This window comes from Tenrec ecaudatus, chromosome 18 (assembly GCF_050624435.1).
Source record: "Tenrec ecaudatus isolate mTenEca1 chromosome 18, mTenEca1.hap1, whole genome shotgun sequence".
Lineage (NCBI taxonomy): Eukaryota > Metazoa > Chordata > Mammalia > Afrosoricida > Tenrecidae > Tenrec > Tenrec ecaudatus.
In genome coordinates this window covers 73,554,883-73,581,065 of record NC_134547.1, presented here as the reverse complement: position 1 = coordinate 73,581,065, position 26,183 = coordinate 73,554,883, and the positions used below count along the sequence as shown (strand labels likewise).

The window sequence follows — 26,183 nt, the reverse complement described above, 5'->3', positions numbered from 1 at the left end:
GAGAAGGGGCCGAACCCATCACCCAGGGCTTTGGGCCTCCTGGCCTCCCCTGGAGGCTTGCCCTCACCATATAAACTTACTGGTGGCCCTAGGCAGCAAATGGGGTGAGGGCAGCCCTGTCAGAGCTAGATCTGCCCACCCCTGGTCCTGGCCCTACGAGTGGGGCCTGGAGGAGGCAGACAGCCATTTCACCCATGGGAGGCAGCCCTCCGATACATGGGGACAAAGGGGGCAGGGGACACATCTGCTGTTACCAGAAGTAGACAACACTTTATTCCCCCCGAAGTGCCCACAGCAAGGAGCACAGAGCTGGAGAAGGAGCTGGGGGGCATCTTGGGTTTCTTCACAAACAGTCAGGAACAGGGCCCCCAGAAGCTTCCTGGGCCCTCTCCCTTGCCGGTTGGGGGCAGGTAGGCACAGGGCTCCGAGGCTCCTGCAGGGACTCCTGCCATTCAGCGGGGAGTTGTCAGGGCCAGTCCGAATCAGCTGGGGTGCAGCTTTGTTCGCCCCACAGCCACAGGGATCCAGTGGGGATCCAGGCCCATAGAATGATGGGTGGAGAGGTGTGAGGCCAGGGCTGAGGGGCAGGAGATCTCCAGGGAGTCCTCGGACACTGAGCACAGAGACTGCAAGGACACAACCTCACTGGCCTTCTGCCCAGTTATCTTCACAGGGCAGAGCCAGTGCTGGGCTCCTGGGAGGGGATGCTGAGGCACCGTGGCGGCAGCTCCTTGTGGCTGTAGTACTCCACCACCTGCTTTGGCACCTCAGCCAGCACACACTTGGCCAGAGCCGCAGGGGAAGCCTGGGAGTGGGGACAATGTGGCCAAGCTGGGGCCTCCCCGTCCCAGTCAGCCCTCCACAGTCCTGGTGCTCTGAGACCTGGTTCCACACTGGGGCCACACCCATGAATGTCAGGGTGTCCATTCAGCGGGTCACCCCCAGGACCCCATGTTGGGGTCATAGCATGCAAGGCCTGTGGTGGTCACTGTGACATTCAATAGGCCCGACCCTGTCCCAAATGTCATTGCAGCTCATGGGGCCCTCGCCCCAGTCTCTGGGAAGCCCGTTCCTGCTCTCAGGACAGGAGATGGGGTGGCTGAGGCAAGAGGTAACTACTATGCAGGGGCCTGGACCCACCTGCCACATCGTGTGTGTGTGTGTGTATATAAGTGTGAGTGTGTGAAGTGTGCATGTGTGTTATACTGTGAGTGTGTATTGGTGCTACACTGTGTATAAGTATATGTATGTGAGTGTGAGCATGTGTGTGAGTGTATGTGTGTGAGGGTGCATGGGAAGTATGAACGTGTGCTTTACACTGTGTGCATGTGTGAGTGAGTGTTACACTGTGTGTGTAAGTCTGCCCATGCATGTGTTAGTATGTGTGTTAAGGTATGTTTGAAGTGTGTGTGTTACACTGTGTAAGTGGGCGTATGTGAGTGTGTTAGTGTGAGTGTATGTGTGAGTTAGGGTGTGAGTGTGTATGGAGTGTGCGTGTGTTACACTGTGTATGAGTGTGTATTGGTACTATACTGTGAGTGTGCATAAGTGTGTGTATGAGTATGTGTATGTGTTAGTGTTTTTGTACATAGTGTGTGTTAGAGTGGGTGCGTGACATGTGTGTTACACTGTATAAGTGTGAGTGTTTATGTGTGTGTTAGGTTGTGAGTGTGTGTGAAGTGCGCATGTGTGTGTTACACTGTGTGTGTATAAGTGTGCATGTATGGGTGTGCATATGTTAGTGTGTGTTGAGTGGGTGGGTGGGTGTGCTCGAGTGTGAAGCTGTGAGCCCTCCCCGTGCCCATTGACATGGGCTGTGGTGGGTGCCCCCCACTCACGTTCTTGAGCTCGCGGAAGGGCACGAACTGCACGATGTCTCGGAGCGCGGGCTCACCACGCGGGGAGCGGAGGACACCATCGTCACCGTCCAGGATCTGCATGTCGGTGAAGTCGGCGTTGCCCACGCCCACGATGATGATGGACATGGGCAGGTGGGAGGCGCGCACGATGGCCTCCCGCGTGTCCGCCATGTCGGTCACCACGCCGTCCGTCAGGATGAGCAGGATATAGTATTGCTGGGGGAAGGGTGCGGGAGAGCAGACTCTATGGGGACCCCCTGGGCATGGGCAGGGCAGTGGTGGGCTCAGCCCGGCCCCCTCTCAGAATCTGTGGTGGGTCTGTGGCAGCGCAGGCAGGAGGGGATGTCTAGCTCCTGCACCTGGGATTTCCAGATTCCAGCTCTCAGCACCCGGAGCAGGATAGGGACCTGTGGGGGGGCTGAGTGTTGGCCGGAGATGGCGTCTCTAGCCCCTCCCTACTCTGCCCAGACCCCAGTTCTCACAGAGAGGCTGCTTGTCCAGAAAGAGGAGGGTGGGGCAGCAGGCAGCATGGCAGGAGGACAGAGGCTGGCTGAGCAGGGGAGTGGCTGCCGAGAGCCTGGATCCAGGCTCTGGACTGCAGTGACGCCGGGCACAGGGCCAGCGGCCAGCGGGAGAGCTCTGCTCTGTGCAGCACTGGATTTGAAAGCTGAGCTCTGTGGTCAGGTAGAAGCCTGTCCTCACTTTCAGCAGATCAATGCTGAGGAGCGGAGCGGGAGGTAAGCTGGCTGCTGCCGCAGCTGGGCCGGGGGAGAGGGGCAGTGAGGACCCACTTGAGGGACCATGGGGAAGCTCTGCTGGAGCTCACAGCACCATCTCTACACAAGTTCCGGAGATCTGACGGGTTTGTTCCCAGAACACAAAGGTGGGGAAAGAGAGCAGAGGTGCCTGCAGGCCAGGGAGAGCGGGCATGGAGGTGGTGGGAGGCTGTTTGTGCTAAGCAGGTGAGAGCAAGTGTGCAAATCATGAGCAGAAGGCTGCCTGTAGGCGGGCTGGGGGGGCGCCCCGAGAACCCACGTTCTCCACGTAAATCATCAGAGGGTCATGGGGTGCAGCCCTGGAGGCAAGGTGACTGAGTAACTCAGTCCTCTTCACCCCAAGATTACAGCAACCAGCAGGCCTGGGTGTGAGGGAGTGACATGCCCATACCTGGCAAGTGGAGCCCTCCCTCTCCCCGCACTCTGTGGGGTCCCCCCTTCCTGCTCACTCTGCTCCAGTCCCACCCTAGGCCCTTTGTGTGTGCTGCCTCTCGGCCTGGGCCCCCAGCTTGATTGGATCTCCCTGCCCTGCCCGGCCAACTACCCATCCAGTCTACTGCCCGTGGTGTGCCAGCACTTCCCATGTCCCTGGCCTTCTGCTGGCCTGTCCCCCTGTCTCAGAGGATTGGCCTTTGAGGTCAGGGAGCTGGTTTGGTCACTGCCCTACCACCCCACTTCCCATGCCCAGCACCATATCTGGCACCCACCCAGTGGGGGCTTGATAGAAGGAGGGGAGATAGCAAAGGTGGAGAAGGTGACCCAGATGGATACCCACACAGTCCAGGGCGACAGGGACAGGCTGTCAACACCCAGCACACCCAACCCTGCATGGCCTCTTCCCCCTACCCTGTCCCGGCACTTACAGAGGCCTCCCCGCTGGCCTCCTCAGCCGCAGCTGTGCGAGCGACCCTGCTGATGATGGGAGCCACGTTGGTGGGGCCGTAGAGTTGGACCTTGGGCAGGCAGCTCTGGTAGGACTCCACCACACCCTGGATGCCTGGTGGTGGGATGGGGTGGCAGGTGAGTGCAGGCCCACCTCCCCCGACCCCCCAGCCCTGCCCTCCGAGGTCTCCTACCCTCACACTCGTCGTCCTCGGGGTTGAAGTTGATGGCAAAGTCGTGGGACACCTGCAGAGCAGGAGGTCATTGCTGTCCCTTACAGGCAGGCAGCAGAGCCTGGAGGCCCACCGTCCCCCCTGGGCCCTTTGGCCGGCATACTGGACCCTGTCCCAGGAGCCTGCCTTTCTCCAGCTCCCTCCAGGACCCCCAGGCCAAGCTGTCCGCCCCCCCCCGCCCCCCAGGGTTCTTCTCATCACCATCTGGAGGCTAGCACCCTATATTTGCTGGGGAATCCATCCAGCCCCAGCTCTGGGCCCAGCACCCCAGCCTGCCCAGGAACCTGCTAGTGGCCCTGCAGCTGGAGACATGAGTATGGGGATTTAGGAGTCTCATGTAGCAAGAAGGTCCACAGAGCAGCCAACCCAGAAGAAACCGACTGAGGCCCAGGGGAGACAGACAGACAGATGTATGACCCCTGAACCCAGCTGCACCTGAGCTTGTTACTGTGGTCATAGTAGCAATAGACCTCTACCTCCTCCCACCACTTTTCTTTGCACAGACCAGCCACTGGTGGTCAGTTATTTAGGACAAAAGATTCTGGGCTAGCACCTTTGTCCACATTCCCAAAGACCAGTCCAGCCCAGACACTGTTCACTCCCCTCCCCCATCACAGAGTCAGTGCGGCAGCAGCTGGGGTCCCAGGAACCAAGACTCCCTCTGCCAGGTGGGCTCAGGAGCTCCTACCTGAAACTTGGGAGGAATCCGAGCTCCAAACCCCAAAGCAGAAAACCTCTTGTCACTGGGAGAGAAGGGGCGGGGTCACTCCTGGAGTCAGGGGTGGGTGGGGAGCAGCTTTGGGGAGGCGCTGCAGGAACCCAGGAACTAGGGCTGTGTGTACCACCTCCTTTGGAAGGGGAGCGCCCACCTATCATAGTCCTGGCAGACCTCGCCCACGGCCACCAGAGCCCGCAGGTATTCGTTGGGCTGGTAGGGGTTGATGTAGTGCAGGGAGCAGCTGTTCCGGGGGTCACCGTTGGAGGCCGTGAAGTCGATGGCCACCTGCGAGGCCGGGTCCATGAGCACGGCCCACCTGCCTGGGGCGCCCCCACTGGCCCCTGGCAGGCTGCCTCCTCTACCCTAGTCAGTAGGTAAGGGCAGATGAGGCTGGAGCCCTTCAGTGCAGGTGGTCCCAGGCTCATGAGAATCTCACAGGAATTGCCAGGGGAAGAAAGCCCACTGGGGCAGAGCCAACAAGGGGTCTGGTCATGCCCCCTCTCCTGCAGGGAACCTGCCTGACCCACCCAGAGTGAGCCAGGGTCGCAGGGGGGCCACTGCATAGGGGCAGCAGGGGGAGGGGAGGGGAGGGTCGTGACATCATGGTAAGGGAATGCTGCTCAGCTATATGGGTTGGCAGGAGAGAGGGAGACTGATCCCTGTGACCCATTCACTCTCTTACTCCAGGCATCCAGGAAGGGATGGGGGGACCCCAAAGAGCAGACTGGAGTCCTGCTCAGGTGTCCTCTTGAGGCTCTGTGAGGGCCAGCAGAAAGGGGAGCCAGGGCAGGTAGGGGGACTCACGGTGAAATGGATCTGACAGCCCCCCATGATGTAGTCCAGGAAGGAGTAGACCCTGTGGAACTTCCAGACAACGGTGTTGGCAAAGCCCACCCTGGCACCCCGGGCTGGGGAAACTGAGGCCCAGGGCTGTGCCCTGCCCCAGCCCCGCTGAGAGTGGGGTGGGCAGCCTGGTGAAGTGGTCACCCCTCCCCCTGCCCACACAGCCCTACAGGACCTTTTCTGTCCCATTGGAGCCCTCCCTCCTGTTTGGAAGTCTCAGATCTGCCTCCTGCTTCTGTCTCCATGACCCTCTCCCTCCCATGCCTCCCCTGTCTTCTCCTCTGCCCCACCTTGCTCTTCTCCCCTCCCTGCCCCTTACTTCCTCTGTCCCTACATAGAGAGCAGGATGGGGCCACTGAAGGACCCTGCCTCCAGGCCTCACCTTGAGGTGGGACAAGATGACCACCCCGGAGTTTTTGTAGTTGCGCTTCCTCTGTTTGTACTTGGGGTTCACACAGTCCCACTGGGCCTGGGGGTGGGGGGGAGGAAGGGCTTCCATCTCTGCTGGGGTCCGTGCAGCCCACGGCCCAGCAGCCAGTACCAGCTCTCTTTATTACCATCAGCAGAGTCTCTTCTCTGGATTACTGTAATAGCAGTAATTGAGGGAGCCTGGCAGCCCAACCCTTCCTAGGCGCCTGTCCCTCCCCCTCCCAGATACACCATACTCTGAGGCTCAGTGGGAGGGCAGGGAGTCCGTGTCCCTCAGGGAGAGAGGCTCACCTGGCCTTCCCCAAAGGCCTTCTGCATCTCCTGGAAGGTGGTGGCAAACTCGCCGATGAAGTCATGCTTCCCTCTGGAGTCATAATCCCAGACCATGCCCTGGAAGGCCATGCTCCCTCAGCCCACCTGCCCCTCTGGACCCAGGCAGACCCCCCACCCCCGCACCAAGCCCAAGCCTGAAGCTGGGGGCCCCCATCCCTCAAAAGGCACAACTCCTCCTGGTGAACCCCAGCTCCAAGGCTGAATGTGTTTGGGGGTGACCAGCCCGCCCCCGCTCCTGTCCTGCTCCTCCCTCTACTGCCCAGCCCACCTTCAGGGGCCGAGTCTCCTCGCAGCTGCACAGGGAGTTCAGTGACACCTTGAAGGGCTCCCACACAGGGCTGAGGTTGTTCTTCACGACCTATGGGGCCAGGAGGGTGGAGCTAGGGACCCTTGGAAGGCCCCTGAGTCCAGTGGGGCCCAGGACAGCCAGCTCAGGAGTGAAGACCAACCACAACCCCAGGTGCCTCCTCCTCTAATCAGCGGCCCAGGGCTGGCCTCCACCTCCAGAGCCCCCTTTGGGAACCTCCTTCCTCTGGGAGCACCTCCCCAACTCCCGCAGGCTTTTAGGCCACCTGGAACATTTTCTTTAAATAGACTCGTCCCAAACTCAGGATAATTTCCCCCAACAGGAAACTCTCACTGGTGGAAACAGCCCGCTTCACCTGCAGGAAGAAGGCTGCCCTAAAAATAATCACAGTGGCAACAAAACAGCGGGCGAGACACACTCATGTCCGGAAAGGAGATGGAGGGTGCCGGGGCTGAGGCCCCCACAGCAGTGGGCGGCCCTCCTGCCACAGGCAGATGGGCGGGGCAAGGACAGGGTGACACTCAGCTGTGATGTCATTCTCTGCCCTGGAAGCACTCAGGGTCAGAGGGGCAAGTGTCCCGGAGTCCTGCTGGCCAGCCCTCACCTCTGTCCTGTACACCAGCTGCTCGCTCTGGTCACTGTTGAGCCGGTACAGCTCCAGGAAGGGGTCCGACTTGCTAAAGAGGTCCTGCCAGAGCCCAGGGATGCCAAAGGAGGGGAGCATGCTGGAGCTCAGGCTTCTCCCTGAACCCCCAGAGCCGCTGCTTCCCCTGCAAGTAGAACTGCTCACCGGCCCTTCCTCAGAACCCCAGCCCCCATCCCCATCCCATTGCCTGCCCTGCAGCCCCCACGACCTGCCCAGGTGTGGACCAGCCTCAATCCTCTGCTCAAACACCCAGCCCTGGGAGACCATTCCTGGTGCCCTGTGCCTTCCAGGCCCCAGTTCAGCAGGACCCAGTGACTGTGGCAGTAGCCAGCAGTAGCAGGACCATCGACCACAGTGACTGTGGCAGTAGCCAGCAGTAGCAGGACCATCGACCACTGCTGTGAGGCAGGGTGGCCCCTCTGCTTCAATGGCACCAACTCCTCCATTTCTCCTGATACCTTCCAGGATGGCCGAGGAAACTATACTCCAGGCAAGTTGGGAAGTGGGCTCTCCCTGGGCACTCCCAGACCCCCTGGCTCAATAGGACATGTCCACCTTGCTCACCTTGTCGTCCAGCTTCTTGGCCCGGAAGGACAGCTCCACATAGCCATCATTCCCCGAGATGTCTTCTGCTATCACCTAGGCAGAGGGAGGTACATCTGACCCCACAAGCAGGGACCCTAGCTCAAACCTGTGATGGCCTTGGAACCTCAGTCCCTCCTGTAGCCTGCCAGGGGGTATCTGTGCCCCCTGCCCTATCGCAGGCGGATACTGCAGAGAGAAGTCCCATAGGGAGGGGCAGGGCCCGGGGGCTGGGGGCTGGAGGAGAGGGGTGGTGGACAGTCCAGCCCTGGCCTTACCGTGATAGTGGACTTGCCAGCATTCCTGCCAGACTTGAGAAGCAGAGCTCGGGTCATCTTCTTCTGGGCGACAATCTGAAAATCAGAAGACAGGCTGGGAAGGGACTGAGGAGGGTGGGCTCCCTGGGCCTCCAGGTCTCCCTCTCCTCAGGCCCGTCCTCTGAGGCTCCCTGCCCACAGTCCCCGTCTTGGGCAGCCCCAAACCTACCTCAGCCCCTGCCTTTGGCCAGCCCACCTCATGAGCCCCCACTGATCACACCCATGGGGACGGTGGTGGCCAGACCTGAGGCCGGGAAGCAGCTGGTGGAAGCCCTCCCCCCATGTCAGTGAAGCCCCACTACTGCTTGCCAGGCCCCAGTTACAGCCCACCCCCCATGAGGTGAGCTGACACAGGGCTCTATGTCTCTTCCTGAGGACAGGGTAGGTGGAATTTGCCTAGTAGCCAGCGTGTTTTCTCATCTGCAAAGTGAGGGTTGCTGGGAGGACCCCCAGGGACTTATAACAAAGTTCATGGCACCCCGGATGGGGGGCCCTGGGGACTGGGGGGGGCCGGGCAAGGCAGGGATCAGAGGTGACCTTCACCCTTTGCAGGCAGGGTTGACATACCACTTTCCGAAGGTGGGGGGCTTTCACAGTCCTCTTGTCTGTGAATCGGGACAGGGTGTGCTATGACCAGCTCCCTGGCCGCCGCAGGGGTGACTCACACAGATATGTGTCCGTCAGAGCGGCCGCTTCCAATGGGATCGTGCCATGTGATTTACACACATGCACACACAGGAGACCAGAATGGGGTTGCTGTGTGGGGGCTGCTGGCACAGGAGGGGCTGCAAGGTCCCAGCGGGTAGCACTCGGGGGAGGAGAGGGGTCCTCAATCATCTCCACTTGCCATTCTTGGGTTTGCACTGTCCTGCCTGTGAATCAGTCTCAGCAACTGTGCCCAGGGAGCCCACTCAGAGCTGGAGAGGAACAAGGGACGCGTGCTGGCTGATTAGACAGGAGGACACTAATTGGTGGCTTTCGGGAGCTGTAATTACAAGGAGAGTGGGCAGAGGACGCCCACTGGCAAAGGGCGGGAAAGCCAGTGTCCGGCCAGCGGAAGCCAGGTCCTTAAGGACGGAGCAGCCACCCTGCAGCTGGCCTCCTTACATAAGGGAGAAAAGCCGCTGGCAGATTAAAGGGGGCGGGGTTCTGATCTCTTATAAAGAAAGATCTCATCTCGGGAGAGGAAGGGTTCTCAAGAGCCCAGAGGCAGGCAGGATGGGGAACGGGGAACCACATGGCTGGGGACAGAGACATGAAGGTGGCATCCCCAACATGTCCTTATACACCTTGAGGGTTGAACTGCATGAATGTACTGTGTATGTCTTGAAAAATGTGGTAGGAGTTTTTCCAGACAGAGAACTCCCAAAGTGGGCAGTGCTAGTGGGGTCACAGCAGGGGTTCTCACCATGCCCTCACACACTAGGCCTTCACCAGACTGAAAGCCCTCTCCCCATGGTTGTCATGCCACCTTCTCATCCCAGGAAACCCCCCAGGAGGTGCCCACCTGGCCCAGGGTGCACTCGATGCCCCCCAGGAAATCATCCTCCAGGCAGCTGAGCGCCCCAGACCTGTGGGTGTCATAGACTTCAAAGCGCAGTTTCTGCACCTCCTCAAAGTAGTAGTCGAGTGTGAAAACCCGGGAGAACACAGGGTGCAGGCTGCTCCGAACCACCTCCGTCCTCTCCACCTGCAACCAGTGACTGTGAGCTGCCAACCAGGGGAGGGGGCTTCTGGGCCCAGTGGCCCTCCCTGCTCAGCCTTTGCCCTCCCCTCGATTCTTCATGAGAACCCACTCAGGTCACTCCCAAAAGACCCAGCCTCCCTGCTCTGCTCTCCCCCCACAGGGGTCATGGTCACACCAGGACCCTGGGGCCTCTCTCCCTACAGAAAACACACTCTCCTTCCTCACCCACCCCTCACCGCCTGGCATCTCTATGGCTTCTCCGCATCTTCTGATTTCTGATCTCCATGTTCCAGATGGGGAAATTGAGGCGGAAAGGGTAGGGCCTGGCCAAGAGCATCCCAAGTCAGGGGTGGAACTGGGTCCCATGCCAGGCTCATCTGTGGGACTCCTCTCTGTACCTGGGTAGGAGTGGGGAGGCAGGCGGTGGGGGGGGAGGGGGCAATGTCCAGCCACTACAGGCCCTGAGCTCTCAGGGACCACACTGCATTGGGGTGGGGGGAGTAGGGAGCCACAGCTCATCTGGGGGTGTTTTTCAAAGACCGTCCCCAGGATTCTAATAAACTTCACCCCAGAGCATCCTCCTCCAAGTCTCTGGTGTGAGAGGTGGGGTTTGGGACACACGGTCTTCTTCCTTTAATTTCCATCGGGACATGGCCTTTCAAGCGCAAGGTTGATATCTGGTCTCTCTGGGCACTGGTGACCCAGAGACAGCACAAGGTCAGGGTGCATAGCCAGCAGGGCAGGGGGGAAAGCAGACCAGTACCAGCAGGCCCCACCCCCACCCATCCTGTGGGCCAGACCTCCCCTTCTGCCTCAGACCTCTGCCCCACACCAGTCATGCCCACATGAGTCACCCCCCTCCCTGCCCCCAGCCAGGGGTCACACAGGACCACCACAGAAGGGGGAGGGGAAAGCGCTCCCTCCTGGGTTCCTGTCCCCAAAGCAAATGCTTCATGACACCCACCCCCCACTGTGCCCCTCCTCCTGAGACCCTTCTTTCTCCTGCTTTGGAGAAACTACTGGCATGGCTCAGGACACCCTAACTGTCGCCAGGAGTGGCCTCCAGGAGATGCCAGGGGTTGATGGAGACAGTGAGCAGGACCCCAGGTTCCCAGGACAGACTCATTCTGGAGAGAGGCCCACCAGTCCCTGGTCTGCGAGGCGCCCGCTCCCTGCTGTCTCCAACCCAGGTCACATGCACGTGGACTGTCACCCCAGGGAGGGCGCTGTACCCACACACAGTGGGTCTCCAAGAGGACAAGAGAGTGAGGAGAGGCAGGAAGTCCTCCAGCTAGGGAGCCCCAATACTGGGACATTGAGGTCGGAACCTGGAGCCCACGCCCTGACCCAGTCCTCAGATCTGCTCCGGGAGGGGCACGGGAAGATCATCGGGAAGTGCTCAGTCCTTGTGCCCCTCAAGCCCCCAGCCCGCCCCTCGCTGCTGCTGGGCGCTTCCCCCTGGCCCCAGAGCCCTGCCAGGGCGACCCATCACTTTGGGGCGCCCCTCCCTCCCCACAGGCCCTCCAGTCGCTGGCCCCGTCTCATCTCTGCGCCCTACCCACAGCGCCAGCTCTACTCTCCAGACCTAGGGAGCCACTCCTGGCCCCAGTCTCGGCCCTTGGCCGCCGCTTCCCGACCACGTCCTCAGTGCCCGCCGTACCTGCACCCACTGGCTCTGCGCTTGCAAGAGCAGTACCACGCTGGGGTCGGACTTGGTGAGCGGGTCGCGGTCCAGCAGGTGCCGGCAGCTGAGCCTCAGCTCCACCTTCGAGGCGCAGGGCGCGGGCACCACCCCGGGGCCCACGGCCGCCCCGCGCTCCGAGCGCGCGCTCATGCCAGCCAGCCGGGCGTTGCACCCACCCGAGCTGCGCTCGGCGCTCAGGGGCAGCTGCCCGCTGGTCCAAGCTGCCGCGCCTGGGAAATGGTGGTCCGGCCAGGCGTGGCCGCGCTGCCAGACACGCCCGCCGCCGGCGCGGGCACACGTGGCTCCGCGGTCGCTGCGCAAGGACTGGGTGGAGGTGCGGAGGGGGACAGGGGAGGGGGCGGAGGGGGATAGGGGAGGGGGCGGAGCGGGGAGGGGGCGGATGGGGAGCAGAGAAGAGTGGCCGGGAGGGGGTGGTTGTGGTAGTTCCGACACAGTTCCTGGGTTCGAATCCCCAGTGTGGCTATGTGCTGGCCCCCAAAGCCTGGCTGGCGAGTCTCGGGGTCAAGTTGGGGTCCCTCCCCAACGGTGCAACCCCATGCAGGGCCCTTGAGGCCAGTCGGATTCTCCTGGGGTTCAGAGATCCCCCAAGCCTGGGCGTCCGGGTTCCTCCCCTGCAGTCCAGTGTGGGGCGATGGAACACAGCTTCCCAGCAAATTCCAGTGAGCCTCCTGGGGTCTCCTAGAGCTGACCTCCCAGCCCAGTCAGCAATCAATGGCACCTACTGTCTGTTTGAAGGAGGCCAGGTGGAGCAGCGTCTTATGCATTGGGCTGTCACTGAAAAGTCAATGGTTCAAATCCACCTACCGCTCTGAGGGAGGAAAATGAGGCTGTCTGCTTTGTAACAATTTACAATCCCGGAAACACTATGAACCAGTCTAATTCTGCCCTACAGGGTCACCATGAGCCAGATTCGACCCGGCGGCAGTGGGACAGGACACCCATAGGCGGGGACTGGGGCCAGGCCAGGTGATCCTCACTTTTACAAAACTGTGGTCTAGGGCTTGGCTAGACCCTGCTGCCCCCGGGGGCGGCGGTGTTAAGGGTCTGAGTGTGATTTCACCGGGTGAGAGACAGCACGAGGAGACTAAGAGATGGCACCAGGTGTGGCAGGGGCAGTACTCCCACCTGCCTCTGAGCTTCACCTGTCTGGACCACAGGTCTTAGACACTGCAGGGGGAATGTGGGCGGAGACTGGAAACAACATCCTAAAACATTTTCTTTGCCAATTTCTGCTTAAAATAGGGTGCAGACCTGGATAGAAGCCCGGAGGCACAGCAGGGGGGTGGGTTTCTGCCAAAGGCCAAGGGAGCAGAGACTAGGCTGTGTGCCCAGGTAGCTCAGGATGTAGTCTCCACAATCAGAGCTTCAGGGCGGAAGCCCCTGGGGTCAGAGGGATGGCCTAGCTAGGCGCGGGTCCCCGGCCCAGCCTTGCTGCTGGCGCCCCTGGTGGTTAAAAGGTGGTGTTGCGCCTCAAATGGGCCCCCGGACGGCCAAGCCCCTCCCGCTTGTTTTGCAGAGGGCCTTGGGAGAGGATGGGAGATGGCCAGCTGACTTGCTGAGGGAGGGGCTCTATCCTGAAAGGCTCTGCTGTCTTCAGACACTGGCTGTAGAGGCAAGGGGCAGGTTAGCACTCTCCTTTCCTGCCTCCCCCAGCCGCCTCCAGGAGGGGACTCAGACCTAGAAAGCTCAGAGATTAGCTGAAGAGGACCGATGGGTCCCTGCAGAAACCAACCTGGAGCAGTCTCTGGGCTTCCTACCAGGCCAGTTCAAGTCCATGGCCTCCCCAACACCAGGATTCCTGCCTGCCGCACCCTGGTGAAATCTACAGGGATGATCATGTTATTCCTGTGAGGAGTTAGGTGGGAGTGGTCCCTAGTGAGACCCAGCTAAGGGTTAGGGTCCTTGAGCACCCAGCCATCAAGAATGACTTCCCCAAGTCCATTGTCATGGGAGGACCCTGCCCAGAACCTCTCTGTGTATCATTGTTATTGTCTGGGCCCCAACTTCCAGCGCAGACAGCTCTAAGCTGGGAGCCACTTCATGGCTCAACAGCCCATTTCACCCATGAGAACACAGGCAGTCAGACATCGAGGACCTGCTATGCTAGTTTCCTGTGACCACCCAAGGGGTGGCTGAAACAATAACTATTTTTTCTCTCAGGATTCTGGTGACCAGGAGATGGAACTCATGTGTGAACATGGCTGGGAAATCTGAGGGAGTATGGTCACGCCTCTCTCCTGGCGGTCCACAGTGTTCCTTGGCTTGTGTCCACATCACTCCAGTTCCTGCCTCTGCCTTCAGTATGCTCCGACACGTGTCAGGGCAGCAGGTGGCAGCAGCGTGTGCCAGTTTCTGCTGACAGCCAACCTTGCAGGCACCTTGAGGTCAGAGCCCAGGGGATGGGAGCACCCTGAATTCAGTGCTGGTGCCCTAGGGGACCAGGGTGTAGGAATGGGGAGTATGGAAGGACCACTTTCCCACTCTCTCACTGCACAGAGCCCTGGCAGCCACAGCTCCTCCATGACCGGAAAAGAAAGCCAAGAGGAGGGTCTGGTACTGCTTGCAGCAAAATGTGTGGTCACTTGAAACAAAGCCTTTTTTAAAAAAACCTCTTAGGAATTTGTGGTGCAGAGCTTTGGTGGGGCTCAGCTGGGGGTCTCTTCTGGACTGGGCTGGGCAGGGTGCCTGATCCTAAGGAGGGATCACAGGGTCACAGGTCTGCTGGGCTCTCTTCCTTTCAATGAGCAATGAGGACTGTCCATGTGGCATCTGCAGCTGGCAGTCAGAAGGCTCCAGCGAGTGTTCCAAAAGCCTAGACCACAGGTGGACAGCTTCTGAGGACTTGCTGGTGGAAGTCCCTGAATGTCACCTTCTGTGGTTTGAGCAAGGCTCAAGACTCACTAAGGCTGCCAGACTCACAAGAAATGACTAGAATTCTGGATACTTTTATTTAATTCAGCTCAGTCCCTCAGTTATTCTGGGGACACAGAAGGATTTGACAGAGCAGGGATCTCAACTCAAGCAGAGCCCCACTTCAGCTCAGCCTCTGCTGGAGCAAGACCACCTTGGAGGCAGGCCAGCAGGGCCAGGGAAGGGCCTGTGGGGTCCTCTACACCATCACTGGTGGATGCATTCATTCATTCATCCACTCATTCTGTACTGATTCATTCATTCCTTGACTTACCCGTCTCACTCATTCATCCACTAATTCTTTCATTTACCCACTCATCTGTCCACTGATTCATTCCTTCACTAATTCCTTCATTCACCTACTCATTCACTCACTGATTCCTTCCTTCCTTCCTTCACTAATTCACCAACTCATTCATGCATTCATCCCTTCATTCACCCATTCATTTACTTATTCATCCACTCATTCAGATTCATTCACTCAGCCATTCATGTACTCAAGGAGCCAACCCAGACCTGAATGGACTCTAAGTTTAATGAAGAAAGGGCTAGTGACTCACATAGCTCTGGGTTGAAGAACCAATGCTCTTAGTGTTAGGGCCAAGGCTCATAGAAGAGAGTGGGCAGATGAGCAGATTGTGCTGGGTTTTGAAGGATGAGTAGGAGTTGGCCATTGGAGAGTAGAGTCCTTGCACAAAGGTTCAGTGAACTGGAGACACATCAACCCTATCATGGACACACAGAAACTTCAGGGGGACCTCTTGGTCAACATGCCTCAGTGTGGCTCATACAACTGTAGCCAGTCCTGGGTTAGTCACACCCACTGGGGGGAGAAAAGATCAAATTCCCTGAGTAAAGCTAATTCTTCACTTCACAAAAGGCCATGTAATGTTGCTAATTAAAAATTAAAAACAGGCCAGAAAACAGAGCAAGCAGGTTCAGGAACCTTTTCCAAGCAACTACTGTGTGCCTGGCTCCATCCTAAACCTGGCGACCCTGAGCAGGCAGCACATGGGACATTGAGGAAACAACCCTAACAGATATCCAGTTATGTTAAGGGCCAAGACAGCCTCTTTTATTAATACAAAACGCATTTGCATGGAAATAGCGGGCGGGATAAATCACATGCTTACGGGGGAGGGGGGGCATCTGGAACTAGGCTTACCAGTTTATCAACATTTTATCATTTTTCAACAAGGAACGTGTTATTTCGTGAGAATCCAGAAGATGACACAGGAAGAATATCTTTTACTGCATCACACTCAGCAGGGAGACAAACTCTGGGAGCCATGGGGCCCCTGCAGCTCAGCAGCCCTACCTTTGCATTCCACTGTTGTTCGCCAGCCAAAGGCACATCCACAGAAAACCATTACCAATGGCATTAGTTTGAACTTGGTGATGGGAACTGATGAGGAATAGGTGTGGGGTGTCACCCTTTTGAGGGGTAGCCATGCCATCTCAGTCATACCCCCAGGCCTCTGACAGGGCTGAAGGGCAGCCTGGCTCTTTGTGGTTTTCTCCATCAAGCCAGCTGTGGCCAGTCTCCAGGAGCCAAGAGAGACATTGTGTCTGTGTTTTTTCCAGACTGGGGACTGCCCCTTGAAGAGCGGGCTTGTTCCTGGCCAAAGACCCCAGCAGATCGATCGTTTAAAATCTCTGGGCCTAAGAGCCTCAATTCCCAACCCCCTTGCATTTTCCTCCCTCCGTGAAAATGCCATCTGTTATTTACTGTGGACGCTGCCAGGTGGCATCTGGGAGCAAGCCTACACCTTTTACCAGCCAGGTCATTGTAGAGGGCATCCTGTATCCCCAGATCCATGTCATTCGGGAACCTCAGGATGGGATCTCCCCAGAAAACCCAAGTCTGGGCAGGTGGGATGAACAAAGCTGTCCTGAGACCAGTGTCTGATGTCCTTAAAGTGGACAGAGATGCAGAGCAAAAGGCCCCCTGGCCCCCAGCAATGAATGGACAGACCAGGGGGCCATGCTTTGGAGGCCAGCACTGACTGCCCCCAGGGACTTCAAGCCGTGTCCTGTGGTCCCCCTCAGGTTCATCCCACCATGTGATGCCAAGTTCAGGTAGGGGTGTCCCCCACTGTAAGCACCCAGAGGGGCTACCTTTTCTGCCTCCATCAGCAAGAAAGCAGATCAGCCAGTCTGTCCAGGGAAGGGCAGAGTGGGTGGGGCAACAGCCTTCAAACATAACTGGACACATTTGAATAGGTGTAATGGGCTCCCACTGGCTAACCTGTGGCCTCCAGCCAGCTCCATCCTTCCTCTCCCAACTAGGAGGATCTGAAAGCAGGTCTGATAAGCTGGGCACCTTCACACGTGTCTGCCATTTTCACCTATCCAGGGGACACTGGCCTCTCCCCAGCGCCGAGAAATGGGTCTGGAATTGAGTGTATTAGTGGATTCTTATAAGCAGGAAACACATACACACACTGCTTGTTGGGTGCTGCTTTCTATAACTTGAGTGTAAACCTGACCCTCCTGAAGGGATGCTGTTTCACCTCAGTGCGCTGCAGCCTAAGTCAGGTTCTCACCAGCAAGCTGCCCCACGGACTCGCATTAACTGGTCAGTTTTAGAACCTGCCTTTGCCCAAACCATCAATAGCTGGTTCTAGGGAAGGCCCCGAGGGAACATGCTGGGACACAAGAAACTAGCACCACCAGGAGGCTACTCAAAGCATGACATCCCACCCCACCAAAATCCCAAACAAACCCTTTGCCAGAGAGAACTCAGTGACCCCATTGGACTGCGCGCAGACTACAGGAGTACAAAGCCTATTTTTTTCTGTGGGGAGGGTGATGGCTTCAAAATGCAGGCCTTGTGATTGGCAGCCCAACATGTGTTAAGGTTTAAGGAACTCGGCCTACCCAGGCTGGGTGGATATAGCCAAGGAGCCTCTCAGGGTATTTGCAGTTTCTTAGCTAGGAGCAAAATGGTCAGGCAGTCAGACCTCAGGAAGGATGCACTACATGGCTCCTTCCCTTGAACTGTCCTGCTCAGACTCCACATACAAACGTCAGTGATTCCCCAAGAGCTAACATGGTTTTGCCCTGTGTGACAAGAGCCGGACCAGCGCATACAACACACTAAAACCACCGTGTGTGGGGAGAGTTTATTAAAGGCCCTGGCAACATTACTTCTTCTTCTCCACATCCTGTTCTGCAGCCTCCTTGGCCCTTTTCGCTCGGATACCAAAGAGCCGGGCGTTCGCACGGGCCATGCGGAGACTGGCGAAGGCCTTGAAGTCCTTCTCTTCTTGCGTGATAACCCGGGCTTTCTCCTTCTTGTAGACCTGAGGGAGGGTGGGTGTGGAGGTGGGAGAGGCGGCTGTGACTTAGCGGCAGAGGCTTGAAGCACCACTGAGGTGATAAAATATGGAGTCTGCCCAGATTAGGGCTGAAAGACCCTCTGTAGGACCTAGGGCCTGCATGTGGTGGGGCTCCTGTCTGCACAGCAAACCAAAAGGGCCACCTCCCTTCTGTGTTGGGAGTCCAGGATAGACTACGCCACCCTGGGGTGTGGGGGGGGGTGTCCCAGGAGAGTAACAAAAGTCCCACCCCCACAATCCTGTTGAAGAGGAAAAATAAGATCCATGGTTTAGGGGCACTGGGGCTTCAACGCAGAAACCCACTTTCAGCCCTGTCCCTATCACTAGGCACCCTGACATCCTGATTCAGTCAATAATGCTAGCAAACCAGCCCCACCCACTTACGTTTCGGATGGGCATCACAGGTCCAGTAAGCTGCGTGGCTAGTTTGAGTTCCTCCGCCTGTTGACAGTGTCCAAGGATCAGCCCTCAGGATGGTGCCACAATCTCACAATACCTCCCCGCCCCCCCAGTGTCTACGAGCTATGTTAACCCCCACAGGACCCTCACACTCCCCACTCCGCATCCACAGCAACCAGGAGCCAAGCCAGGTGGATGCAGCCATTCTTCAATCTAATGCCCTAGAATCCCAAGAGACCGTCCTCTACTCTGAAACACTGGCTCGGACAGAGTAAGTACTTATGTGCTCCTGCCAAATAAGGTTAGTCCAAGGTAAATAGTGAAGAGGGCAGTGTGAGTGATTAACAAGGAACTCTCTCCTCCTTAAATGGATCCCTTTTGCTCAGCGTGAAACCCGGCTAGCATGGCCGGTCCTCAGTAGCATGGAATAAAGCAATCACCACAGCACCCCTGGTTCCAGGAGGCCCACCCTCAGGACTCACAGAGCTGTCTCCCTTCTTGGGGGCCGAGGGCTTCCTAGGGAAGAGGATGAGCTTGGAGCGGTACTCCTTCAGCCGCTGCACATTGGCCTGCAAGGACTCCGTGGACTTGTTCCGCCGCCTGGGGTCTACGGAGATGCCGATGGTGCGAGCCACCTTCTTGTGGATGCCGGCCACCTGCCAGGCAAGAGGAACAGGGAGGTGAGACTCTGTGGGTTCTGCCACCTTTGAGCCAGCCCAACAGCACAAGGTCGTCAGATGGAAAAGGGTTCAACGAAGTTTTCATCAAAGCAGTACAGCGATTCCGGAGATTGTCATCACGTGACCGGGCGAAAGGGCTTTCCCACAACACACTTTTGGACCACTCACCCTCAGCTCTTCCAGGCTGAAGCCTCGGCCTGCACGGACTTTGGTGTGATAGCGCACCGTGGGGCAGCGCACGATGGGCCGGATGGGGCCGGACGCGGGCCGCGGGGCGATGCGGCGGGCTTTAGCTTGTCGTGCCTTGCGCCTGGTAGGAGAGAAGGCGGGCAGCAGTCATCGCGCTGCAGGGTGGTATGCGGTTTCCCCAACCCCGCTTGCAGCTGCTTCCACCCCAAACCCCCCAGACGCCCACGGTCATCAGCCGGAAAAGGGTTCAAATGATCTTTCATCACGGCAGTGCAGCGATTCCGGAGAATGTCATCATGTGACCGTGAGCCCCGCGCGCTGGGCCAAGAGAGCCTCACCTGCGTATCTTCCGCGCCGGCTGGTTGAACCACGTGGACACACGCCGCTGCCAGTCCTTGTGGAAGTGGGGCTTCAGGATCATGCCATTCCGGCTGGGCGCCATGGTTGCCTACGGCCCTGGACCCGAAAATGTGAAAAGTAAGAGGGGGCAGGGTTAGGGAGCGGGGTGCGGATGCGCAGAGTGCTGCTACCCACCACCCGAGCGCCGAACACTCCGCGCTCGCGGGTGGGTCCCTACCGGGGTCTCCAGCTCCGCTTCCGGGTGCCCGGTCGAGCCGCTGGAGGCCCAGGAGCGACCCAACTGCTTCGGAGGTCGAGAGGGGCCCCTGGAGTACCCCTTCACGGTTGTAGCGGAGGACGACCCACAAAGATGGAAGTGGATGGGGGCGGATGGGGCCCGCGCCCCAGCCGACCTACCTCCTCCAGGTGGAACGGGCAAGCGGAAAGAGAGCGCGCCCGCAGTGCACCCTGGGATGTAGGAGACCCGGCGTATCAGTAGCGCCGGAACGTCCTGACGAGTCACAACTAAGAGCGACGGAAGTGACGTCACAGCACCAGGGAAATTTGGCGGCGCACCCGAGAACGCAACTTTTGTGTCGATCCTCAAGGATGCCCGGGTACGTGGCGCCTGGGCCAGTTGAATTGCGACCTTCTGTCCTGACTGCTCGTTGCCGGTGCCGAAACGCCCGTAGCACTTTGGAATTGGTGCCTCTGCCCGTCAGTGTGCGGGCGTTTCCCGCCTTGATGAAAGTGCAGCCTGTAGGGGCCGAAGGGAAATTGGCGGTTTGAACTTGGCCATCTCGTCATTAGGGTCCTGGGCATTTTACTGTTTGAACAGGAGTCTGAAACGAGGTAGTTGAGCGGCGCAAACACACCCCCTTCCATTTGGAGAGAAGCCCTGGTGGAGCAGTGAGTTAAGTGTTGGGCTGCTGACCCAGGATCAGCAATTAGAATCCACCTACTGCTCAGCAAGAAAAAAAGAGGCTACACGATGCCACAAAGATGGACAGCCATCTGGAGCCTTTCTGCCTATTAGAGACCTGAGTCGGAATGGATTAGAATCCATTTGGAACATTGACTCTTTTCTTAAATCACTTGAGTGAGCACCACCAGCTACCACATGAAACGCCTTCCATGTATTTCCACTATTGGCTAAAGCTCTACTTCCCAAGCGAGGGAACTTGGCAAGAGGGATTAGTACTGGTGGAACTAGTGAGGGATTCCAAATGCCACACTCAAACCTATAGTCCAAGTTGCCTCCTTTTATTGAGAAAAACACAAATGTCAAGTAGCCAGTGAGTACACTTGTTCTCAGTCAACATACCCTGTGGTCTGTCGTCCAGGACAAGTGGACACCCTACTGAACCGGCATGGTCAGTTCCATCCTGAAGAGTAGAGGGATCCCACCAGTATCTATCCAGCCAGTCAGCCACATTCTGGCTCATGATTTTCTCCCACTCTAACCAGGATCTTTTAACGTGATCTTTTTCAGAGAAGTTCAGAGTGGTAGCCAGGTGCCATGTGCTTCTTGTGGCCCCAGGGGTGGTGGATACTGATGTCTATGTGGTCCATTAGTCCAAGGGACCCATTATTTCCACGTGTTTTTGTATTTTTGTCATTTTGTTTGGCTCTGGATGGGAAGAAACCAGTAATTGCACCTTAAGTGACTGCTCATGAGCTCTTAAGACCCTAGTGGCTACTCCTGGCCTGGATTACCCCTTCCTGCCTGCCTGCCTGCCTCCCACTGCACCCCTGTCAACACTAAAGAACAGTCCTTCTCTAGGAAATTCCATCTTCTTAAATTTGTAAAAATAAATCATTTTATCGGAGGCGCTTTTTTTAAAAAAAATCTTATTGGGACAGTTCTTATTGCAATCCATACATCTTACAGCTCTTATAACAATCCATATATCTAATGTAAAAAAATCCACATCAGTTGTATCAAGCACATTTGTACATGTGTTGCCTTCATTTTCAAAACATTTTCTTTCTACTTGAACCCTTAGTACCAACTCCTCTTTTTTCCCTCCCTCCTCCCCCACCCAAAATTTCATTCTTAACTTTTTATGATCATGGTCTCACACAGTATTTGTCCTTTGTGTTTGACTCAACGTAATGCTCTCCTGGCTTACCCATGTTGCGAGGCGTTTCACGGATTCATCATTAGTCTTTAACCCCGCACAGTATTCCATTGTGTGTATGGACCAAAGTTTGTTTATCCTTTCTTCCGCTACTGGGCATTCAGATTATTTCCATCTTTCAGTGACTGGTGCTGTGCTGAGCAGAGGTGTGCATGTATCTGTTTATGTAGTAGCTCTTATTTCTCTAGGTGGTACCAAGTACAGAGATTGCTGGATCATATGGTATTTCTAGTCCCAACTTTTTGAAGAATTGTCACATAGTTTTCCACAGTGGTTGGACTGTTTTAGAATTCCAGCAGCAGTGTGTAAAGGTTCCCGTTTCCCTGAGTCCTCACTAGCATTTGTTATTATGTTGGGCTTTTTTTAAAAAACGCTGTGCATGCTGGGATGAAGTGGTATCTCAATTTTGTTTTGATTTGCATTTCTTGAATGGCTAATGGTTGCAAGCATTTCTTCAAAGCCAGCCTTCTTTGGTGAAGTGTCTGTTCATGTTCTCTGACCATTTTTAAATTGCATTATTTGTTTTTTCTTTTTTTTAGGTAATTTATTTATTCATTTCATAAATACATACATTTTCTTGAATTTAGCAGACAGTACTCATTTATATATATATTTGCTTTGTTTTTTTAATTAATAAATCTTTATTGGGGCACATACAGCTCTTATCACAATCCGTACATGCATCAATTGAGCAAAGCACCCTTATACATTCGTTGCACTCGTCATTCTCATAATTCACCTTCCACTTGGGTTCCTGGAATCAGCTCAGTTTCCCTCTTTTCCCCCCTCCTCCTCCCTCCCCACTCCCCCCCTTCTCCCTGGTCCCTTGATAGTTTATAAATAATTATTATATCTTATCTTACACTCCCCGGCATCTCCCCTCACCCACCTCCTCATTGCCCATCTCCCAGAGAGGAGGTTACACATAGATCTCCCAGATGGGTTCTCCTATTTGTTTTTTCTTGTTGACTTGAAGTTTTATATAAATTTTTGTTGCACCTTGTCTAATATGTCATTACCACAAGTTTTCCCTTGATCTCTGAGTTGCCTTTTCACTTTGTGAAATCTTTTGATGCACCTGAGTGTCTCATTTTTAGGAGGTCCCTGCCATTTTGCTGTTTGTGTGTTTTTTATTATGCTTCAAGGTGTATATATACTATATAATAAGTTGCTTAAGTTTATCCCTATTCTTTCCTTCATGATCTCTATACTTCTAGGTTTTACATTTAATTATCTGATCCATCTTGAGTTTGCTTTTGTATATGGTATGAGATATGGATGCTATTTAATTCTTCTTCTTCTTTTACCAAAAAACGAATAAGCAGTTTTAGCAGCAGCATCTATTGAAGAGATTCTCTCTTCCCCATGTAATGTGCTTCGACCTTTGTCAAATATTGGCTGTCTGTGGGTGGATGAATTGACCTCTTAAACAACAAACGAGAACAAAAACCCCTGCACTGCCATCTACTCATTTCAACTCACAACTGCCCTGTAGAACGGACTGGGACCGTCCCTGTGGATTTCTGAGACTAACTCTTTACAAGAGTAGAAAGCTTCGTCTTTCTCCCACAGAGCAGCTGGTGCTCTCAAACTGCTTACCTTGTGGTTTGCAGTCCAACAACTAACTCACTAGACCACTAGGGCACCTTTGGATACTCATACTCTTCCAGGGGCCTTTGCATTTACTGTACCAGTATCAAGCTGTTTTGAGTACTGTGACTGTGTAGTGGGTTTTTGAGACTGAGAAGTTGAGGACTCCTCCTCCGTTCTTCTAATAGTACTTTGCTTATCTGGGCCTTTCCTTTCTATATAGAGTTGATGATTAGTCTTTCCGTCTCTTTAGAGAATGATGCTGGAATCAGAACTGGGATTGCATGATACCTAGATTGCTTTGGTAGTATCAACATACTCATAATTCTAAGACTTCCTATTCATACGCATGGTATACTCTTCCATTTATGTAGCTATCTTTGGCTTTGGAAGGAACCTTGGTGGTAAAGAGTTGGGCTGCTAATTAAGAGGTCAGAAGTTCAGCTGGGCTGCTAATTAAAAGGTTCAGCTGTTCCAATGGAGAAAGATGAGCTTTTTACTCCCATGAAGAGTTAGTCTCAGAAACCCATAGGGGCAGTTGATACCCTGTTCTGTAGGATCACTGTGAGTTGGAATTCCCTCAGTGGCAGTAAATTTTGTTTTTACTTTGGTTTTTTTTTTTTTACTTTGGTTTCTTATAATAGTATTTTCTGGTTCTCTTTGTGCATGATTTTAGTTTCTCTGTTGATATTTACTCCCAAGTACTTAATCTTTTGAATGGCTCTTGTTTTTCTGATTTCCTTTCTAAAGCTCTCTTGTTACCATATAAGAATCCAATTGGCTTTTTGTATGTTCATCTGGAACCCTGTCACTTTCAATTAATTCAATCATTTTCTTGCAATGTTTTCAGATTTTCTATGTATGGGATCATAGCATCTGCAGAGTTTTACTTCTTCCATTCCCTTTGTTGTTGAATAGCTCTGGATAGGACTGCCAGCATAGCTGGAGCAGGATGGTCATAAAGGAATTATTTACTAGGTCTCTGTCCAGTTTCTTGCAGCTGACAGCAATGTTGGCTGTTGCTTTGGTGTATATGTATATGTTGAAGAATTTCATTTCTATTCATATTTTGTTGACTGTTTCTATTGGGAATGAATGCTGGATTTTGTCTAATTCCTATTCTGCTTCAAGTGAAATGATTGTGATTCTTTTAATTATGAAAATAGAAAAAAATAGATTCCATAGTTTTCCTAATGTGAAACTAATAGGGAAGTAGAAAACTAGACTGGTGTTAGTCAATACTAGAAATATAACTTAAGATTTAGTTTGTTAAAATTTCAAAATATAAGTCCCTTCCAGTAAAAATTCCTTTTTTTCTTTTTTTAATCATTTTATTGGGGGTAAAAATTTTTTTTAAGCTTAATCAGGAATGTTCCAATTTAGGAAGGAGGCTAACAAAGTCATTAAGATAAGGAGCCAGACACAAAACATCACCCCAATTTAGATAAACAAGGGTGCATTAGGCTTCAGGGGATGGTGGTCTAATGGCCCCTGGGAAATGTAGGTATAATTTCCTAATGATCTTTGCAGGACCTTACTTCTGAGTATCAAGTGTACCCTGTGACATTGTAAAACCTGCTAATCTATAATTATGAGAAAAAACAACACTTTCTTGGCTCAGGTGTTAATTCTGAAGCAGACTCAGACCAACCCCCTGTGGGGTTTCTAAGACGAATTGTTTACAGGAGTAGAAAGCCCAGTCTTTCTCCTGTGGAGCTGCTGATGGTTTTGAACTGCCGACCAGGTGGGTTGCAGCCCAACACGTAAGGACTACACTACCAGGAGAACCCTGGCCGTTTTCCTTCTGCAAGTGTTTGCAGGTTTGAACTTCGAATTTCTTCCATCAACCTGACCTCCATTTTTTAATAACACAATGCAGGCTTCCTGGACCCCTTGCAGCCCGCAACAAAAGCATCCTTGCATACCTGGTGTGAATCCTACTTGGTCATAATGTACTGCTTTTTGAATATTTTGTGAGCTGCTATTGGCTAGGGTTTTGTTGAGAATTTTTAAATCTGTTCATGAGAGACATTGGTCCAAAATTTTCTTTTTTTCATTTGTTGGCAGGATTATGCTCACATCATCAAATGAATTTGGAAGTTTCCCCACCTTTTATTTGTTTTGGAATCGTTTTGAGTTAGAATTGGTGTTAGCTCTTCTCTGCATATTTAGCAGAATTTCTCTGCAAAACCTTCGGGACCTGGACTTTTTGTTGTTGGGGTTTATGACCTAGTCAATTTCCTTCTTTTGTATGGGTCTTTCGGAGTTATCAGTCCCCTTTAAAGTAGGAGATTACCTGATCCTAATAAGGATCTTGTGCCTTGGAAACCCCATGAGGTCTCTGTGCATCACAATTTACTTGGTGGCAGTGAGTTTACATTGTTCCTAGAAATTTGTTTAGTCTTTCAACTTGTGGAGGGAGTATAGTTCAAATATTCTGTTACCCCTTCCGCTTGGGCAATGTCGATCTTCATTTGGATTTGATTCATAGGATTTTAAAATTTCTTCTAAGTTGCTTTTAAGGTGTTATTTTCTGTATATTTGATTCCCACCCCTCATGATTATTTTAATTTTATAGCATTGTGATCTGGGAAGATCCTTTTTTTGTTTTGTTTTTTGGGGAAGATCCTTTTCAGCATTTTGATATTTAAAAATTTATTGAAGCTTTAAAAAATCCTTTTATTTGAGGCTCATACTGCTTTTTTACTTATTTTCATACTGCTTGTTGAGGCTGTCTTTGTGATCCACCGTGGTGTCTATTCTGAAGACTGTAACACGTGCATGGAAAAGAACGTACAGTATGCCGGGTGGGGAAGAGTGCTCTGTACCTTGTATGTCCGCAAGTTCAAAACTTTTATTGTGTTTAGCTATGTGTCTTTGTTATGTTTCTTTCTAGTTCTGTCCTTCATCAAAAGTGGCATATTAAAGTCTGCTACTACTACTGCATAATTGTCTGCCTCTTCAATTCTGCAGGACTTTGGCTAAAGCATTTGGACACTCTTTCCTTGCCTGCAGAATTAACATGGTCTTGTCTTCTGACTCAAGTGACCCTTTTATGATTAATGTCCTTTCTTTCTTCACATGTTAGACTTTTGCCTCCACATCAATGTTCTCAGAAATCAGTACTGCCACACCTGCACGTTTGTGTCTGCTGCTAGTTTGGTATATTTTCCCCATCCTTTGAGTGTGTCTCTTGGAGACAACATATTAAAAGGTCCTGTTTTCTAATTCTCTGTGGGGCTGTCTCTTGGCTAGCGCGTCTACTCAACTGTCCTCG

At 54.0% G+C, this 26,183-nt stretch overlaps 2 protein-coding genes and 2 non-coding genes across 5 annotated transcripts; all 4 read right to left on the bottom strand.

The window, feature by feature from the left end:
• Nucleotides 1-667: 667 nt before the first annotated feature.
• Nucleotides 668-11,446, bottom strand: CPNE7 (copine 7). Its single transcript, XM_075536751.1, has 15 exons — nucleotides 11,273-11,446; nucleotides 9,433-9,615; nucleotides 7,887-7,961; nucleotides 7,591-7,665; nucleotides 6,985-7,068; nucleotides 6,342-6,431; nucleotides 6,032-6,130; nucleotides 5,694-5,780; nucleotides 5,273-5,332; nucleotides 4,620-4,753; nucleotides 4,439-4,493; nucleotides 3,712-3,763; nucleotides 3,499-3,632; nucleotides 1,839-2,075; nucleotides 668-805 (listed from the first exon to the last, which is right to left on the bottom strand). The coding sequence occupies exons 1-15, from the start codon at nucleotides 11,444-11,446 to the stop codon at nucleotides 668-670; spliced, it is 1,677 nt and encodes a 558-aa protein (XP_075392866.1).
• Nucleotides 11,447-17,333: 5,887 nt separating this feature from the next.
• RPL13 (ribosomal protein L13) lies at nucleotides 17,334-19,699 on the bottom strand. Of its 2 annotated transcripts, none has more exons than XM_075537145.1 (6): nucleotides 19,593-19,699; nucleotides 19,175-19,292; nucleotides 18,816-18,957; nucleotides 18,450-18,623; nucleotides 17,953-18,009; nucleotides 17,334-17,532 (listed from the first exon to the last, which is right to left on the bottom strand). In XM_075537145.1, exons 2-6 carry the CDS (start codon nucleotides 19,276-19,278, stop codon nucleotides 17,374-17,376), a joined length of 636 nt encoding a protein of 211 aa, XP_075393260.1. In that variant the 5' UTR covers nucleotides 19,279-19,292; nucleotides 19,593-19,699; the 3' UTR covers nucleotides 17,334-17,373. The 2 variants fall into 2 exon arrangements, with proteins under 2 accessions (XP_075393260.1, XP_075393259.1); XM_075537144.1 differs by lacking the exon at nucleotides 19,593-19,699 and adding an exon at nucleotides 19,414-19,579.
• On the bottom strand, nucleotides 18,682-18,766 carry LOC142432913 (small nucleolar RNA MBII-202). Its single transcript, XR_012781002.1, has one exon. It is a non-coding gene; the product is annotated as a small nucleolar RNA MBII-202 (small nucleolar RNA).
• LOC142432912 (small nucleolar RNA MBII-202) lies at nucleotides 19,054-19,133 on the bottom strand. Its single transcript, XR_012781001.1, has one exon. It is a non-coding gene; the product is annotated as a small nucleolar RNA MBII-202 (small nucleolar RNA).
• Nucleotides 19,700-26,183: the final 6,484 nt, after the last annotated feature.